This window comes from Doryrhamphus excisus, chromosome 21 (genome assembly GCF_030265055.1).
Source record: "Doryrhamphus excisus isolate RoL2022-K1 chromosome 21, RoL_Dexc_1.0, whole genome shotgun sequence".
Lineage (NCBI taxonomy): Eukaryota > Metazoa > Chordata > Actinopteri > Syngnathiformes > Syngnathidae > Doryrhamphus > Doryrhamphus excisus.
In genome coordinates this window covers 13,351,652-13,367,873 of record NC_080486.1, presented here as the reverse complement: position 1 = coordinate 13,367,873, position 16,222 = coordinate 13,351,652, and the positions used below count along the sequence as shown (strand labels likewise).

The window sequence follows — 16,222 nt, the reverse complement described above, 5'->3', positions numbered from 1 at the left end:
AATAAGAAGACGTAGCAGGAGGGATTGGTGTTTGAAACTTAGTTAGCAAGTAATCACACCCTGATATATACTCTTTTTCACCAATAAAACGATTAACAACAAATCTAGTAAAGGGGCTTTTGGTGACGTTGACATGAAAGCACGCATTGCGAATTATCAAATTCTGTCAACAATATTAAAAATAAATAAATAAAGTGCTATAAAAATGGATGGAGGGATTAAACAAAACATTCATTTTACATTCAAAGTTGTAAACAGAGGTCGTAGCGGACAAATAAACCCCGGGTGGTGGGAGGGACGAATAAATAAAGATAATGTAACCTTGTTAGTGGTGTAACCCGTGGGGCAGGGGGTCGCGGGGTCGTGCAGCGAGCAGTACAACACTGTGTCATAAAGACCTGCAGAGGACACGACACAAACACGCGACATCAGAGAAGAAAACCAAACAAGACCAGAAAACAAAAGGTGCCTCCTAACTGCAAACGAGGGAGTAAATTATTCGCCAATTGGGCACACCTCCGACGGCACTTTGGCAATTGATCATTTTTACACCACCTCACGCCGCAACCTTTTCATTTCTCATTTTTACTCCAGTCGCCCGAGGAGGCACTTTTACTTGATACGTTGAATGAGGTCACCCTTCTGGGGCGTTTCTATATATAAAGATGGCAAACAAGCCGTAATGAGCTTTTTAATATGAACTTGCACGTTTTATGGCGCGTCCACGGGAGGCGGCTTGAAATAAATCCCGCACTGTGTCTGATCTCTCATGTGTGACTTTTATCATCGCTCTACGCAGCTCGGCAGCCCGACAGCGTGTTCTCAGATGGAGTTATTTGGACATGACTGATGGCAAGTGTCAGACAGGCAAATCGCAGTAAAGAATCAAACTTGACATCATCTGCATTTCAAACCTCGCTCTGTCTCCATCTCCGTCTGTCTGGTGTGTGTCCACAAAATGTGTATAAATGTTGTAGATGGTATCGTAACACACCTGGTATGCCAGAGAATAAGATGTAGCAGGAGAGATCGGTGTTGCAAACTTATATTTAGTGATTATTCAGACCCCGCTAAATTGTTTTTGTTTTTTTAAAGCAACTAGCGACAAATCTAATGACTTTTCTGGTCTAATTGGACACTTTTGGAGACTTTTAACATTACATGCAGCCTCCCAAAATGGGGTACAAAAAAGCAAAACCAAGCGTCTCTCTGACATTTGGCCCAATTTGTTTGTTTGGGGTTTTGGGGGGGAGGAAAGCCACCTTATCTAACCCAAGTGAGTAATAATTCATATTTATAAATAATATTTAACACACACCACCACTAGCTGTTTTAAAGGGGGATGGAGGCGGAGACACACAAGGCAGAAACGTGGTTGTCGTATTAGCTTGACACCGTGACTCCAGGTCCATCGATTCTCCTAGCGCCCATCCTTTATGATACATAATGGTACACATTCCTGGTATGTAACAAAATATTTTACATTTTAAAATGCTGTTAGTAATAAGTGTGTGAGCCATATTATGGAGCACGGAGTCACAAAAAGGCTGTCCATTATTTTACTATTCACAGGTCATGAAACATAACACAGCAATGGTGGACATCTTCAGTACCTGAAAATTTCTTAAATCCTTCCTTAAAATCCGCCAACACTTCCTGGTGCTCTGCCCTGGGAAGACAAAAATAGTCATTATTTGTGTGTAACATATACAGGATGCTATGTTTGACACATCTTACAGGTCCGACAGGGTGACCTGGGTGACAGAGGGCAGCTCGTCCAGACTGTGCAGGGTCTCCCGGGTGAGGTGAGGCACTGTGCCACAGTGTGTGTACAGCAGACATCCAGGGACCTCCAGGGAGTGCTGCCCGGTCTTACCGAGCCCCTTCAGAACACCCAGGCGGCTTCCTCCGTGAAGCACCCGAGTCAGCTCTAACTTCATCTTACTCGCAGCCATGAAGCTAAGCAGTCAATCAATCAAATCTACGTGGCTAAAAACACCCAATTCAAAATAACGGAGGTACACCAGCACGTGAATTAGCAACTTAGCAAGTAGCATTCACATACTCCTTTCTTTTTCCTCCTTTCGCCACCGAGAGATATTAACTTTACACAAAATGTTTCCCTTCACCCGATGAAACGCCAAAAGATTAGTGATACTAGGTCTCTCCTGTTTACTTGATAACTTGTTAGCGCTTTAACCACCATCAACGCCGGGTGGCAAGGAACTACAAGTCGCCTGTTTATTACGTCATCACCAGGCAACGCAAAAGCAAACATGACGGTCTGTTTTTTTCTTTTAGCACCGAAATATCTATAACGCAGTGCTATTCGAGCCCATATTAAATTCATTTCATGATTACTTTATTTTAAACATTTAAATAAAGCGTTGCCATGGTAACAAGGGGGACGCGAAACGCCCTGCTGTCCAATGGGAAACAGAGTCCAAACATACACTTCTCGAGCGGCAAACATGTCCAAATGACAGCATTACCCACAATCCTTTGTCATGCTATTTGATGCAAGTCATGTTAGAACGGGTCTTTGTTGGGACTTAATATAAACTTGGGATAGTGGCTTTAGTTAGATTCTATGGAGCCAGTGTTGTCACTTCATCTAAGATGGCCACCACTTTAGCGGGTCAGGATTCTCACCTGTTAAGGTGTAGGAAGGCTGGCAAGAGTGGTCCAACAAAGGCATCTGCCACAAAGGTAAGTTTAGTCTTAATGTTCCACAGCCAATGCATCCATGTTATGCATCCAAGATGATGATGATGATGATGGGTTAGAATGCTGCAGCCAAGGTGCCCTGTTGGATGGATGAATGAAGGAGAAGCAAAGCATTGTGTCAGACTGGGGATCAGGATTGTTTTCAGATAGCGGCGAGCCCACAGCATCATGCGCCTGCAGCCTGAGACAGAGATAGCCCAATGGCCTGGAGCAAAGCACCGCCATTTGGACATGCGGGGAAATGATTTTTGAAGTAATCTGCTGATTTAAGTCATCGGCTCAGCTTTTTCCTGAAATAATCCACAGACACGAGGCACAGGCTCAGCCCTCAATTTACGCTGGGTGCCTCCAGCTCACGGTGTCTGAGAGCAAGCAGGTGGAGGTGACCGTGAGAGCAGCATTTTTATGGAGCCCACTGCTCTCAGCGACAAATACAATCAGCTTACACGGGGTTTCTTTTTCATTCCATTACAGAGGCATGTGAATAAGGAGGACATCGATCATTGGCGGAAGGTGGGAGGAACTTAATGGACAGTTTGTGTGTGGACTGGAGACAACGAGTGAATGTGGGAAAACATATTACAAGCATTTGGAATGAAATGTGGAGATTGTCTGCCATCTTTTCTCCCCACTTTTTTATGTGGCGCTCGTGGTCAGCAAGTGGAGAAAGCGTCAGCGTTTGCTGTGACCGAAGTCTTCTTCCGCAAGAAAGCCCACTCGGGGGGCAAAGGCCTGGCTGAAGCGCTGCAACACTTGGAGCAGTGGAAAGATGACGATGACACCAATGCTGAAGGTCGGTCAAATGGTGCATTCTCCATGGGAGAGCCTCGGTTAATGATGATGGTGTCTTGCAGCTCAGGCACTTCTGGGTGACTGGCTGGACAGTACGTTGCCGCTGGAGCTGGAGGCAGAGGATGAGGTGGAGGAGGAGATGGTGGGTGCGAGATCAAGGCCAGTGGCACCGACTCCCAACATGAAATACAACAACTTTGACGGTGAGGATAAATGAAGATAAAGATCATAGGTGTAAGGGATGTCAAATCTCGAAAGAACTTTGGTTTTGCTTTTCAAAGATCTGTACAACCACCTGGCCAAGGAAGAAGAGCACTGTGCGGTCAGCAACTTCCTGCAAGACCTGAAGGAGCAGGAAGTGGTGGACGGTGGCATGATGCAGCAGCTGACACTGGACGTTGGATACACCAACAGGAAGTTCAACGACCCCGTCGTCACCATGGACGTGCGCCACCAGCAGGTACGTCCCTAAAATATACCTTTCCATCAACGTCCGATTGACACCCTAATGCCGGCGCAAAGGTGCGAGAGAACAGAGCGACACGGGACGGCGCCGGCGACGATGCCAAGCGGCGGGAGCGGGAGCTGCAGGAGAGGAAGAAGAGGCAGGAGGAGAGGAAGAGGCAGGAGGAGATGGTTCAGCAGGAGATCGTCAGACTCCGGCGACAGAGGGAGGAGAGGAAAGGCCTTGAACTGCTGCTGAGACGGAGGTCCCGTATCCATGGCAACCACTCACACCACCCCCACATCCCCCCCCCCCCCCCCGTCTGATTCACTTAGTGCCTGTGTCATGATCCACGTAGCGTCTCTCGCAGGATGGAAGGGATTAATGCTAACCTTGTAACAAATAATAAGAGACTTGAGCCCCCCCTCTGTGACCCTGAGAGAGTGAGCGTGTCCCCGTACGCCGCTGGTTAGCATAATGCAAGAGTGTCAGGCCATAACCTTTGGTGTTATTTGTGTAACATTTCCATAAAGACACCTGAATGAACCAAGCATAAAGAGGCCTGCAGGAAATGGATGCAATGGCGACTTCCCCTGTACATTACCCAGCCTTGTTATATTGAAAAAGAACTCGTATACGAATGGATGCATTTTCATTATATGGAATTAGTCCTGCAAAGTTTGGAGGAAAATTAATTATTCACATCAAACTGCAGGCAACTGATGTTTTATCAGGGGAGCAGAAGTATGCGAGTGTGTGGGATGTGTAATCTTAAAAAAAAGTACATCTGGACTAATTAAACTGTGGGAGTATTGCTGAACACAAAGGCCTTTTTGCTATTGTGCCTTAATTACGGTCACATTCATTGGGAAAAAAAATAGATTAATAGCACAAAACCTCTTGCGAGGATGGGCTTCATGACTGATTTGATTGTTCTAAATTCTAATCGTGTCTAAGAGGAAATAAGAAAAATGGAGTGCACTACCCGGCAGTAACCAGCAGAGGCACTGTTGGTTCAATTAGTCTAAAGATGGCCAACGTGACATCATCCCCTTAAAAACAATCAAAACAGCAATATATTAATATTAATGTTGTTCATTTCCCCCAACCAAAGTTAAGCAAATGCTATGTTGCTCAAACAGGGAACGACTGGAAGGTCAAAGAGCAGCCAGGAGCCTCCAGCCAGCTCTCCCATCCCCCGCAATGCAGAAGCAGCATCAGCAGCGGTCGCCACCGGCAGAAGCAAAACCACAATGCCAAGAAAAGAACGTTGAGATCTTTGTTCACCTGCATAACCTGAAGGTCAGTTGCCTGTGATGCAGGCGTGGGCAGCTTCTCGTCCAGCGAGATACAAAAATCCCAACACTAATGATGCCTCCTAGTGTCTCAGGAGGCATTTCTCCCAGTGGTACTCGGTGGTGCTGGAGCAAAGGCTGCATGCAGGTAAGGCCACGGCGCTGTGTGATTGGAGGAGACAGCGGAGAGCCTGGCGAGTGTGGCGTGCCGTCACGTGGGCCAGGAGGAATGAGCGAGAGGTGTGGAGAACAGAGGAGGAGCTGCGAACGGAAAACAAGTAAGCACCTATTTATAATGAGCAATCATCATTTATATTGGCGTATGAAACATTTTATTGAAAGATCTTGGGCGACGCCTTTTAATCAGTGAATTAATCAGGGTTTGGGAAAGCTGCCTCAATCAGTGCCTTCATCTTAGCAAGACATTTTGGTTGTATGCAACTTTATGAGAACCTTTACCGATCCCACTGAACAAAGCAGGGGTGAGCAAGGCTTGGGATGAACCTCCTCAGGTCCAACTCTAAATAGGCCAGCGCCATATATTTCACTTCCTGTGGGTGTCCCAATACCTTTGTTTGACATAGAAGTCAAGCCGCGAAATATCCAATAATGACGAGGGTCTCCACCTCCAGGCGATGCCAGCTGGCCGTGGACAGCGACCGGCGGCGGGTGCTGAGGCGATGTCTGCTGGAGTGGCAGCTGTGGTGCCGGCTGGAGCGGGACCAACGCGAGCTGTTGGCCCAGCAGCAGGAGACCCGGCGCAAGATGGACGCCCTGATCAGTGCCGCCACCACGGGCCAACTGAAACCCCCCACGATGTGCGACACCCCGCCGGAGGCCTCGGGGCAGGTAGTGTAACGGGCATGTCCAAATACTTTTGTCCATAAAGGCAACCACGATAGCAATGGCCGCCTCAGGTGGCCTGAATGCGTCAATTGTTCACGGAAACATCCCCTGAGGAAGTTGGCAGCTCTCCAGCGTGTCAGGAGGTGAGGTGTGTTTATGTATGGATCTCGGGAAGCCGTATGGAAAGAGCGCTGTCGGAAGTAGGGTGTAAGGATAGTGGAACAGAACTCCAGGGACATAAGGAAGCAGCGAGCTGGAGACGGGAAGTCTAGTGTCAGTGTAAAGGTCATGCTCATCACCAGGGTTCTGCTGCTTTCTGTCTGGATTGCTGGGCTGAAGATCCACGTGGTTTTGGTTGGATCTGCCGTACGTACAGTACAGCGTTCACACAGCAATGTGAACACAAAGCATTCCGCATTCGCTTCACTTTTCACGTTGTCTCTGTTTTCTTTTGTCCTCCATGAAGTGGACCATTGTGTTCACATTGTGATTTCATTTGACAACACAATTCACTTCACAATTCACTAGGTTTCCATGGAGCCACAGGCAAGAGAAAGTGAATTGAATCTGGACCACTTTGTGTTCACATTGCGCAGATTAACCAAATTGCTCCATGGACTGGAAGGGAACTAAACCGAGACCACATTCAAGGTGACCTCAAAGATGCAGTCCTGTGGAGACACCGACTAAGTTAATGGAATCAATCAAATCCTACGCTAAAAAGGACGCCCCTTCCGTACGTCTCCTACAGGTAGAGTCCCACAAGCCCGTCACAACCCGCCATCCCAGAACCCCTGTGGGTTCCAGAACCTCTCAGCCCCAGCAGTGGGTTAAACGGCGCCATGCAGGGCTCGCCACGAGAGAGCTCAATCAGGCCCGGCAGAGGGTCGAGGACGGCGATGACCTCACCTGCCCAAAGAGCGGCGCCTTGCAGGGCGGCCGCTTCGAACACAGACATGCGGCCCAGAAGATGATCATCATGCAGCAGAGGAAGCAGCTGAAGGAGCAGCAGGAAGAGATCGCTCAGCTCAAGCGGGAGGTCACCATCACCTGGAAGGGCAAAGCAGCGAGGCGGACGCCGCAGCAGAGGTGGGTTCCACTCCGGGGTCCAGACTTCTGAGCATAAACTGAATGGCATAATGGATCCAATGTGAAAAACGTGAAAGGTCTAAGATCTAGGTCTAAATTAACAGAAAGGTCTAAGATTAACAGAATCAAAAAATGGCCTTTCGGCGGAGCCAACAGTTAATAGCGAGGATGCTCTCCGCCACATGGGAAGGAGTCCCTCAGCGGCAAGGTTCACCTCTACTCTGGTCTGTACTTTCAGAACATCATCTTGTTCTCCTTTCTGGCTGAGGTTTGGAAACACCGAAGCTAAAAAGTATGAAAGGTGAACACTACGGTGTGCAGGCAAAGTTCCCATGAAAAGTGGCCATTAAAATACACCAAATCAACACCGGTCACATCTTTTGTGCTCGTTTTGTTTGCTGTTTCAGTCGAACTCAAGTGTGTGCTAAGTCACACATGCTAATCCTTCCGTGCACAATAACACTGCTGCATGGGGAATCATGGAATACTCACAATAATATAGAAAAGAGGGCAATTTTGTGCTGATGGTGATATTGTCAGTAAACACACCGCACCACATGATATCTACAAAGTGCGTCCTGCCTGCCCTTGACTGAGTGTTTAAGCATCACAGCAGCACAGATCGTTTGGCACTCATTACGGGGCGGGTGTACCCGGCGTTGTGGCGAGCGAGTGTATTATCCTCATCAAATAACAATCACACAGGAGCGCCTGCGCTGACCTGTACAAGCACCGTTTGCGTGTACGTGTGTGTGTGTGTGCGTGTCATGCCTCGCCTGGATGCTTGCTGTTGCAGAGCGCCGACACAACCCAACAGCTTGGACGACTCTGCAAGGAAAGACGCGACACCCCAGAAAAGCTGTCATCCAATTATCGCAGGTCACAGCCTCACACACACACACACACACACACACACACACACACACACACACACCAGTGTTTCTCATACATTCATTTATTTGTGGATTTGGTGCTACGTGTTGACCTTCGTTCATAAACACATTATAATGGGACTGCTTGTTAACACGCCTAGTTCGCACCTGGTCTGCCAGAGAATAAAAAAGAAGGAAGGATCAAGTGTTGCCAACTTTCATACATTGTTACTGTATTTGTTGATATCATTTAAAAAGACGACTCCCAACAAATCTAGTGAAGAGACTACAAGGGGGAGGCTCTGAAAAGGGTGAGACGTCTCCTGGCGTTAAAGTGCTTGGATGTATTGAGCTGTGGCAGCGTTGAAGAAAGCTATGCATTGGGTTCACTTGGCTTCTCATAGTTTATTCTTATAGTTTATTCTCATCATTTATTCGTAGTTCCGACTATACATACTTCTTGTGCTTTTCATGTTGTTTTTATTCACTTTGTCTCCCATAATGTTATTCCTCTCTCATACGGCGCCTTTTTACACTTACATGGAAAAGCGTCATGGAAAATTCTGCTAATTATACGATGATGTAATTACTCAACTCCAACACTGTGTGTGTGTGTGTGTGTGTGTGTGTGTGTGTGTGTGTGTGTATGAAAGAGCAAGAGAGAGCGGATGCTATGAAAATTGGATGAGCTATTTATGTTGAATGTTCTTTTACGCTCTTATGATGCAAATGTTATCCACTCCCTTCCCCGTACAGCCATGGAGGAGAGGGCACGTGCACGTGCGGAGCGGAAGAAGCAGATTGAGGAACTCCAAAGGGTCAAGCAAGAGGAAAAAATGGTGAGAGAGGCAAGGCTTGCCAATGTGGACTCGGTAGCTTTGTAGCTTTGTTTACTAAGGGCCGGTTTTGTGTTTGGATGACACGTTGAGGCGGAGATGAAAGCTGCAGAAGAGCAGAAGCTGAGGGAGGAGGCGATGGAGAAAGCAAGGATGATGGAGGAGAAAAGGCTGGCCAGGATGGTAAGATACTGACTGGAAAGTCGGTCTGTAAGGACGACCTGCAGAAGAGAGCTTCTTGTCCTGTGTGCCCTCCTGAAAAGAACAACTTTCATATTGTTGTTTGTGTAGAAGGAAGAGGAGAAACGTCAGCGAAGGAAAAAACAGCATCAACTGGAAGACGAGGCCCATCAACATTACAAGAGAAGTTTGTTACGTTGGAAAGGCCTGGCGCCGTGGAAACGCCTCATGGAGCTCAGGCAGGCCAACACAGAGGTAAGTCATGGTTTACTGTGATTGACAAGTATACTAACACCCCTTCTTTAGCCCAAGCAGGCAGAGCAGCACGCTAGTTTCCCTTTGAGGACCTTGTTTTGGTCCATTTTATACGGCGCATCGGGGATGTTTGACCTCCAAGCTCCAATTATCCAGCATCCATGTGAATAACAAAATCCCCGTCTGAGGCCAAACAAGCTGTGCGCAGTCTGCAAGAGCCACTTTGTTGTACTTCAAATGTAACACACACACACAGACACACATCTTATCTCGCCACTAAAAGAGTGTTTAGACGATTCTAGACGATTCTAGACGATTCTAATGTTAATCTGCCGACAAAAAATGTTAGCCGTCATGCAAAGAGGATTATTCACTGCTCTTAAATGGACTCGCCGGTGCTTCATCCAATAATAAACACTTTTAAATGACTTGGTGGCGCATTCCATGTAGTTAAATCTTACTTTATGCTACTTGGGCTGGCAAATAAGTGTGCATAATTACCCTTGAGCCATAATTGCAATTTGTTAATGCTAATATGAAACACAGTTGATCATTATCCATGACGACTAGTGTCCATGGGCAATGAATGGATCGTTTTAGCAAAACACGCTAACACTCACTTCCAAAATAAAGCAAATGTGACGGAAAACTGTCCTTGGGGACCAAAAAAAATATCCAAGTCATATTATTATGTTGATTAGGCCAGGTTCTTACCATTCTATGGTTGCCTTCATCTTCATCATCAGGCCTAGATGCGTTGAGGCCGACCAAAAGGTCGAATGCAGCACCCCTCACAGCGTTTGTGCAGCATCTCTGCAAGAGAAACCAAACAAACACACAATCCGTCATTTCATTGTCCCTGTCTGGCACATTGTCATGTGACTTCGACTCCATTCATCAGCACGCATCCATCCATCCTCTTCTTCTTCTTCTTCTCAATCCCCTCCAGCTGGCCCAGACTCATCACGCCGGCTCCCTGCTGAGGCGATGCACACTGGCATGGCTGCAATCAGCCAGAGATTCCCAGTCTGAGAGGGAAGCTTGTGCTGACCGACTGCATCGACGACTCCTGCTTCGGAGGAGCTTAACCTGCTGGAAGAAAGTGTGTATATACACACACACACACACACACAATCAGGATTCAGTCCATCCACTGGCAGTGACTAATCTCCGCACTGCCTACGCTCCATATTATGTTTGCAAGAGCACTATCTGAGGAGAAAAGCCTGACTTCAGTTTCCCCAAACTTTTCTTGTTAATACAAGTGCAGCCTGTGGCGGTGTGTTCGGCTAGCCCGTGCTTGAAACCACCAAAGACTCTTTCAAAGCAGTAGCATGAACCCACACAAGGATTGTGATTGTTAACTAATGGTTAACATGGTTGTAAATGTATCACTCTGTCTCATGGATATTGCATTATGCAGAGCACTACCAAGAGGGGAAGTTGGTAGGTACCTAAAACTAGTAAAAAGTCACATGTTACCCATACGATTAATACCAAAGCAATAGCATGATAGTAATCATCTTCTTGTGTCAATCAAACTGAGCATCTAATTGGATGTGATTAGTCCGTGCAGCTGCACCTTGAGTGATGTGGGAGCACTGAAGCATGGGTGTCCCACCTCCTCATCTGTTGCAGCTGGAGGGCTGGAGGCATGTTCAGGAGGAGATGGCTGACTTTTTCTATGGCACCCACACTCTGAGAAGGTTCCTGCAGGCCCTGCGGGACCACTTGACCCGGGAAAGGCTGCTGGAGCAGGAACGTCAGGAGCTGGCTGAAGGGCACGACAACAGGTCTGATTGCAAATTGCAAATCCAGAGTTTTAGTAAGGATTGGCGTCAAAGAACGACGTCGCTTCAAACCTGAAGTCTACTGGAGTAGGCGGCAGCGCTTTGTAAAACAAATGAGATGTGTGGCGGTTTCTTTGGAAGATCATTATGTGCTTTCAAGGTGTTAGCAGTAAACCTCCCCCACATGCTGCGTATGATGATAGATCAATCATTTTCAAGCCGTTTTCCTGCTCGGGTTGGAAAATGACAAAAAATGTTTCCGGTATTGTTGACTGTGCGGTAGCCTTCAACAAAGAAAATACGTTGCTGCACCGTTCCCCCCAGACTTACAATCTATTTTCATCAAATTTGCATAATTGGCCACGATGCATGTGCAAGTCATTTTCATTGATGCTGTGGGAAACAAAGACGGCGAGCGAGGGACATTAGGTTGGTGAGATCAAATGATGTATTGTTTTTTTACTCCAGCTGTATGTGAGAAGAATGCAATGTTGTGAGCAAACGTCAGAACCCCAGGTGAAGCGACTTTGTGGTACTAGACTACGAGTCCATTCCCTCCAGCGGTCCACCTGCCATTCCCAATGAACCCTGAGCTCCATAATGTGAAATATCATTAGGTGCGGCCAACCCAAAGGACCCAAAATGATTTCTTATGCCTCTCTTGTTTTGCACTCGTCTGTCCCTCCATCTGCCTGCCAACGTCAGAGCGGCGCTAAGGCGATGTTTCCAGGCCTGGAGGCGGCTTCCAAATCTGCAGCGCAAGGAAAGAGAGAGGGAACAGCGGCGGGAGAGGCTGGGCCGCAAAGTGATTGAGGTCCTGCCCGACTTTTGGTCTCGTCCTCTGTGAAGGCTTGGCGGCACACAAGACACACAAACACCTCAGTGACGCCGCGAATGATCGTGTCAATGTTTTATTACAAAAATATAACAGTCACAACCGTTGAGGACCAACAGAACATATCTTCCCAATATTTCAAGTGAATAAAGTGTTCATGACTAAATGAAGTGCTGTGCATGCGTACAATTTGCTGCAGATCAAAACTGGGATTGATTGAAGTTATTTTCCCATGATTCCCCAGCTGCCTCAAGGTGAATTCCTAATTTCTTTGTACCTCTGTACCTGTCCTCTGTGGTTGGTTACCCTGCAGAACAATACCGGGCCTGATTACCTGCATGCATGGGAGGGGGCGTGTGCGAGCACGGAGGAGGATGCTGGAGGTGGATATGCTGATCGGCCTGTGTGATGATGTGCACCAAATGTTAGGCGGCGTCACCTTGCTGCTGCGGTGCCGGCAGGATGGATAACCAAATGACTGTCATTCAGGCGTCACTCAATGCCTCGCAGGCTCACTGGATGGCACTAAAGTGTAGAGGAGACACACAAACACAATGTTCAGTGAACAAGTGTACGAAAAGTCATCTGTGCTTGGCTTGGAGATGAATGAGAGATGAAAGAAGAAGCAGTGGAAAGTGACAAGAAGGTCACGGTGAGTGGATGCGGCCACACCATAAATGTGGTGTGTGAGTGTTATTGCTGGAAGGAAGGAAGGAAGGAAGGAAGGAAGGAAGGAAGGAAGGAAGGAAGGAAGGAAGGAAAAAGATACCCCTTTGCTGCTGGAAGAAGGCAAGCCAAGTGGAAGAATTCTGAAAGGCGCCATGCTGCCACCCAGTGGACAAGAGCAGAACAGCAACGAGAGTTCCCTTACACCACGTCGGTCTGGGTTGAGAAGTGCGAAGTCCTGTCACCCGCAGGGCTGATGAACTCGGCCCAGTTGCCTCGGAAACCACGCGAGTAGATGCCGGTGTCGACGACAAGGCCCCAGAAGGCCCTGCGGCCAGATCTGTCGCTGAGGGCGGCCCGTGCCTCGCGCTCGGTCACGTTGTAGCTGATGTTGATGAGCTGCACCAGGAGCAGATGCAGCAGGCCGCCCGTCACCATGCTGCAGTACCAGGCGCTTGTGAAGCACAAGGCGGTGCTGAAACACACGGCGAGGAGGCTGAGCGGTGTCAACATTTTGCTACTGCACCCGACATCGCTGGACCTAAATGTATGTTTCCCATACATTCATTTGCGGCTGCCATCCGCAAATAGATTTGATGGTACCTGTTCTTCCACACATTATAATGGGACTGTGGTGGTGTTACAAGTCTCTACAAATAATAACTTCGCTTTTCACACACCTTAGCTGTCAGAGAAAAAGTGTCCATAAGGCACGAGTCCTGACCAATTATGCAAATTGGATTATGTAATGTAACCCACCACCACAGATACATTGCAGTCCTGTGGGAAACACTAAATTGTGCTATCTTGCCCTTCATCAGGACATTATGATGGCGTCGCCAATACCTGTAATCCTCGTAGACCCCAGGGCAATAGAACAGGGCGATGAGGACGTTTTGCGCCGGGCACACGCTGCGCAACACCAGGCTGATCCCGTACAGGGACGTCAACAGGAAGACGACCAGTGTCAGCAGGAAGCTGCGGTGGTTGGCCTGGCCCACGCAGCTATTGATCCTAAACACCGCGATAATGGGGAACACATCGGGGGAGACAAAGGACAGCACTGAGAGGTGACGGTCAGACGCACATGAGCAGGAGAACACACAGGCGTCGTTGGCGATGTTAAATACGAATCATGGCAAGGGTGGAAAAGGCATGCAGAGGCTTCAGATGGAACCCACCAGACGCAGTGGTGATCATGACGCAGCACGCAGACGCCACAGATTCGACAATGTCCTGCCCTCGCGGGCCGTGATACCTCACATATGTGACACCAGTTCTTCCTGTTAAGCTCCGCCTCCTGCGACAATCCCATCTGGTCAGCTACTTTCACGTAAGGCGTCCCGCCGCTGAGAGGAGCTGGGAGCGACTCTTGGTTCGGCCTCACAAAGCCCGGGCCTCTCTTGGTCTGGATGAGGCAGAGGAGGGTGAGCAAAACCCCTCCTGTTACCACGGCAACCTGAAAAGTGCCGACATCCCCGCGTGGCAGCACTTCCATGATGAACAAATAGTACATGTAGGCCAAGGAGAAGAGAGCCAGGCTGAGGAAGAACAGCGTCCGGCCTTTTTTGCGATGGGTGAAGTAGTAGTACCACAGCACCAGGACCGGCAGGATGGTCAGAACCAACACGCCCAGCAGAGGGTGGACAGCGGCAAGGTGCAGCAGCACTGGGAGTACGAGCAAAGGAGGAATGATGGATGGGTCCACCTTTTGGGCACCGCCCCACAGCCAGGGAACACGGAGACGATCGCTGAAGACAGCGGCCACCCGGGACAGGGACTCTGGATTCTGAGGTTCCCTTTTGAAAACCCTGAAAATAAACCTTCTTTAACTTGGTTGCCTTGTGCCTGCGTGCCACCACTGACACATTAGGTGCCATCAATGTCACAAGTCCTTAAAAGCGGCTATAAAAATGTCATAAAAAGAACAACGGCCGGAAAAGCCTTTCTGGGGAACATTAATTTATTTGACGCTCCAGAGATTGAAGGTCATGATTCTATTCTAATAGTCACAGTGGCATTGACCTTTTAAGTCGGGAAATGTTTCTCTATGAAATGAGGCACAACAAAAGGTCACTATATCAGAAAAAGTACAAAAATTCTATTTATTCGGTAGTCTACAACAGCCACCTCTATTTGGCTTGGCACTGCTGGTTTAGGCTCGGTCGTTAAAGCTGCGGAGGTCATTTCCACTCACCTGTCACACACATCGTCCAGGTCTTCACAGTCACAGCAGCAGGCGGCCACATGGCTGCGCTCACCGTGTCTGTTGATGTACTCGCAGCAGCACAAGACATCCTCTTCCTCCTGCCGCCTTTTCTTCATGACGGACAGCAGTGCACACTGAAAAGAGGCAGATGATGACAATTACAACAAAAAAGTTGCAATGGCAAGCACAACTGCTCCAGTGAAAACAGTAAAGACAAATTTCAAGTCAATATTGTAACCATTCCAGAAATATCTGGAGAAAAATAACATAAGAACATACATAAATACATTTAAAATGGAGATAGAGTCAGCACGTCGGCCTCATGGTCTGGAGATCTGGGTTTGAATATTTGTTGGTTTATAGGATGCTCTAAATTGTACATAAACGTGTGTGTATAGGTATAGGCGTCTGCGCCAGAGTGCAGCTGGCATAGGCTCCAGCTCACCTCCACCCTCATGAATAGCTTTCAATCAATTAGCTTAGCATTACAACAAAGTGAAACAGACAGAAGCATCTACATCCGTTTAATAATAATAATAATAATAATAATAATGACAGGTTCGATCAAATGATACATTGGTGTACTCATTTCAGTGATAACATTAAACTGCTCACTGTTATTACAAAAAGTTATGGGTATTTCTTGTCACAGCGAGATCACGTGACGTCCTTCCTCACTTCCGTGGCTCTGGTCGTCATGGTGAGGTCGCTTAGAAACCGTCATTTGTCATCAGTGTTTTGTGTAGAGTTAGCTAGTGGCACGCTACATACATTTGAGAAACCATCTAAATACTGTAGTAAGTTGTAAACGTGACATGTTTGGATAGACAACCAAAAATGTCAACTTCCGTTACCATTTCCTGTACCAGAAGGTCAACCGACCAATCACAAGGCGTTTAACTGAAAAACGAGCGAAACAATCCACGAGCTCCACTTCCTGCTTGTGCAGGTCTTTCACCGGCGAGGGAATCAATTGGATAGTTAATCATCTATTTAAGGCTTAAATGTTAAACCAACTCTCCGCGTCTCAAGGCAAAGTGTCACCGACGCGAGTCATGACATAAAGAAGTGTGGAACATACCAGAACATTTGAGCCGTTACATGTCCTCGCGTCGTCTCCTACGCCACGTGCCTCCAGGTGCTCCTTCTGAGGTGCTTCAAGGTGCTCCAAGTCTGCTCAACGTCGTTTAGTCGTGAGATTGTTCTGGTCCTTGTTCTGGTTTGAGTTAGTACAAGTGTCTTGTAGCTTTTCTTTCCTGTGTACTCCTGTCACGTGACGTTGCGTGACGTCACGCGGCGAAGCCTTGCCCCGCCCATGGCAGCAGCACACGTGCTTCGTTACCCACCGGTCATGCTTTGCTAAGACAATGCTTTCAAAATATATA

The 16,222-nt window shown here is 47.8% G+C and overlaps 3 protein-coding genes across 4 annotated transcripts in view; 1 reads left to right on the top strand and 2 right to left on the bottom strand.

The window, feature by feature from the left end:
* qtrt2 (queuine tRNA-ribosyltransferase accessory subunit 2) overlaps positions 1-1,955 on the bottom strand; it is a 32,630-nt gene extending 30,675 nt beyond the window's left edge. The window contains exons 1-3 of the mRNA XM_058059581.1: positions 1,738-1,955; positions 1,614-1,669; positions 322-398 (exon numbers count right to left, since the gene is read on the bottom strand). Of these exons, the coding sequence (XP_057915564.1) occupies positions 322-398; positions 1,614-1,669; positions 1,738-1,955 (351 nt within the window). The remainder of the gene's footprint in view (positions 1-321; positions 399-1,613; positions 1,670-1,737) is intronic.
* Positions 1,956-2,512: 557 nt separating this feature from the next.
* Positions 2,513-12,106, top strand: ccdc191 (coiled-coil domain containing 191). Its single transcript, XM_058059577.1, has 17 exons — positions 2,513-2,709; positions 3,202-3,240; positions 3,385-3,520; positions 3,582-3,722; positions 3,801-3,979; positions 4,042-4,229; positions 5,107-5,266; positions 5,347-5,537; positions 5,892-6,108; positions 6,857-7,194; positions 7,991-8,073; positions 8,823-8,905; positions 8,996-9,085; positions 9,194-9,337; positions 10,287-10,439; positions 10,976-11,130; positions 11,833-12,106. The coding sequence occupies exons 1-17, from the start codon at positions 2,620-2,622 to the stop codon at positions 11,972-11,974; spliced, it is 2,529 nt and encodes an 842-aa protein (XP_057915560.1). The 5' UTR covers positions 2,513-2,619; the 3' UTR covers positions 11,975-12,106.
* On the bottom strand, positions 10,965-16,133 carry zdhhc23b (zinc finger DHHC-type palmitoyltransferase 23b). Of its 2 annotated transcripts, XR_009120484.1 has the most exons (7): positions 15,919-16,133; positions 14,826-14,971; positions 13,810-14,439; positions 13,475-13,642; positions 12,834-13,103; positions 12,402-12,487; positions 10,965-11,111 (listed from the first exon to the last, which is right to left on the bottom strand). XR_009120484.1 is itself a non-coding variant. In XM_058059582.1 (6 exons), exons 2-6 carry the CDS (start codon positions 14,951-14,953, stop codon positions 12,475-12,477), a joined length of 1,209 nt encoding a protein of 402 aa, XP_057915565.1. In that variant the 5' UTR covers positions 14,954-14,971; positions 15,919-16,133; the 3' UTR covers positions 12,337-12,474. The 2 variants fall into 2 exon arrangements, 1 of the variants encoding a protein (XP_057915565.1); XM_058059582.1 differs by lacking the exon at positions 10,965-11,111 and having other exon boundaries at positions 12,337-12,487.
* Between the last annotated feature and the right edge of the window lie 89 nt (positions 16,134-16,222).

Coding starts and splice junctions, on each gene's coding strand:
- zdhhc23b (XM_058059582.1), bottom strand. CDS start 14,953: ATGAAGAAAAGGCGGCAGGAGGAAGAGGATGTCTTGTGCTGCTGCGAG. Junction 14,440..14,825: donor CTGGACGATGTGTGTGACAG/GTGAGTGGAAAT, acceptor GTTTATTTTCAG/GGTTTTCAAAAGGGAACCTC. Junction 13,104..13,474: donor GGGGTCTACGAGGATTACAG/GTATTGGCGACG, acceptor CGTGTGTTTCAG/CACCGCCTTGTGCTTCACAA.
- ccdc191 (XM_058059577.1), top strand. CDS start 2,620: ATGGCCACCACTTTAGCGGGTCAGGATTCTCACCTGTTAAGGTGTAGG. Junction 6,109..6,856: donor CGCCGGAGGCCTCGGGGCAG/GTAGTGTAACGG, acceptor CGTCTCCTACAG/GTAGAGTCCCACAAGCCCGT. Junction 9,338..10,286: donor TCAGGCAGGCCAACACAGAG/GTAAGTCATGGT, acceptor AATCCCCTCCAG/CTGGCCCAGACTCATCACGC.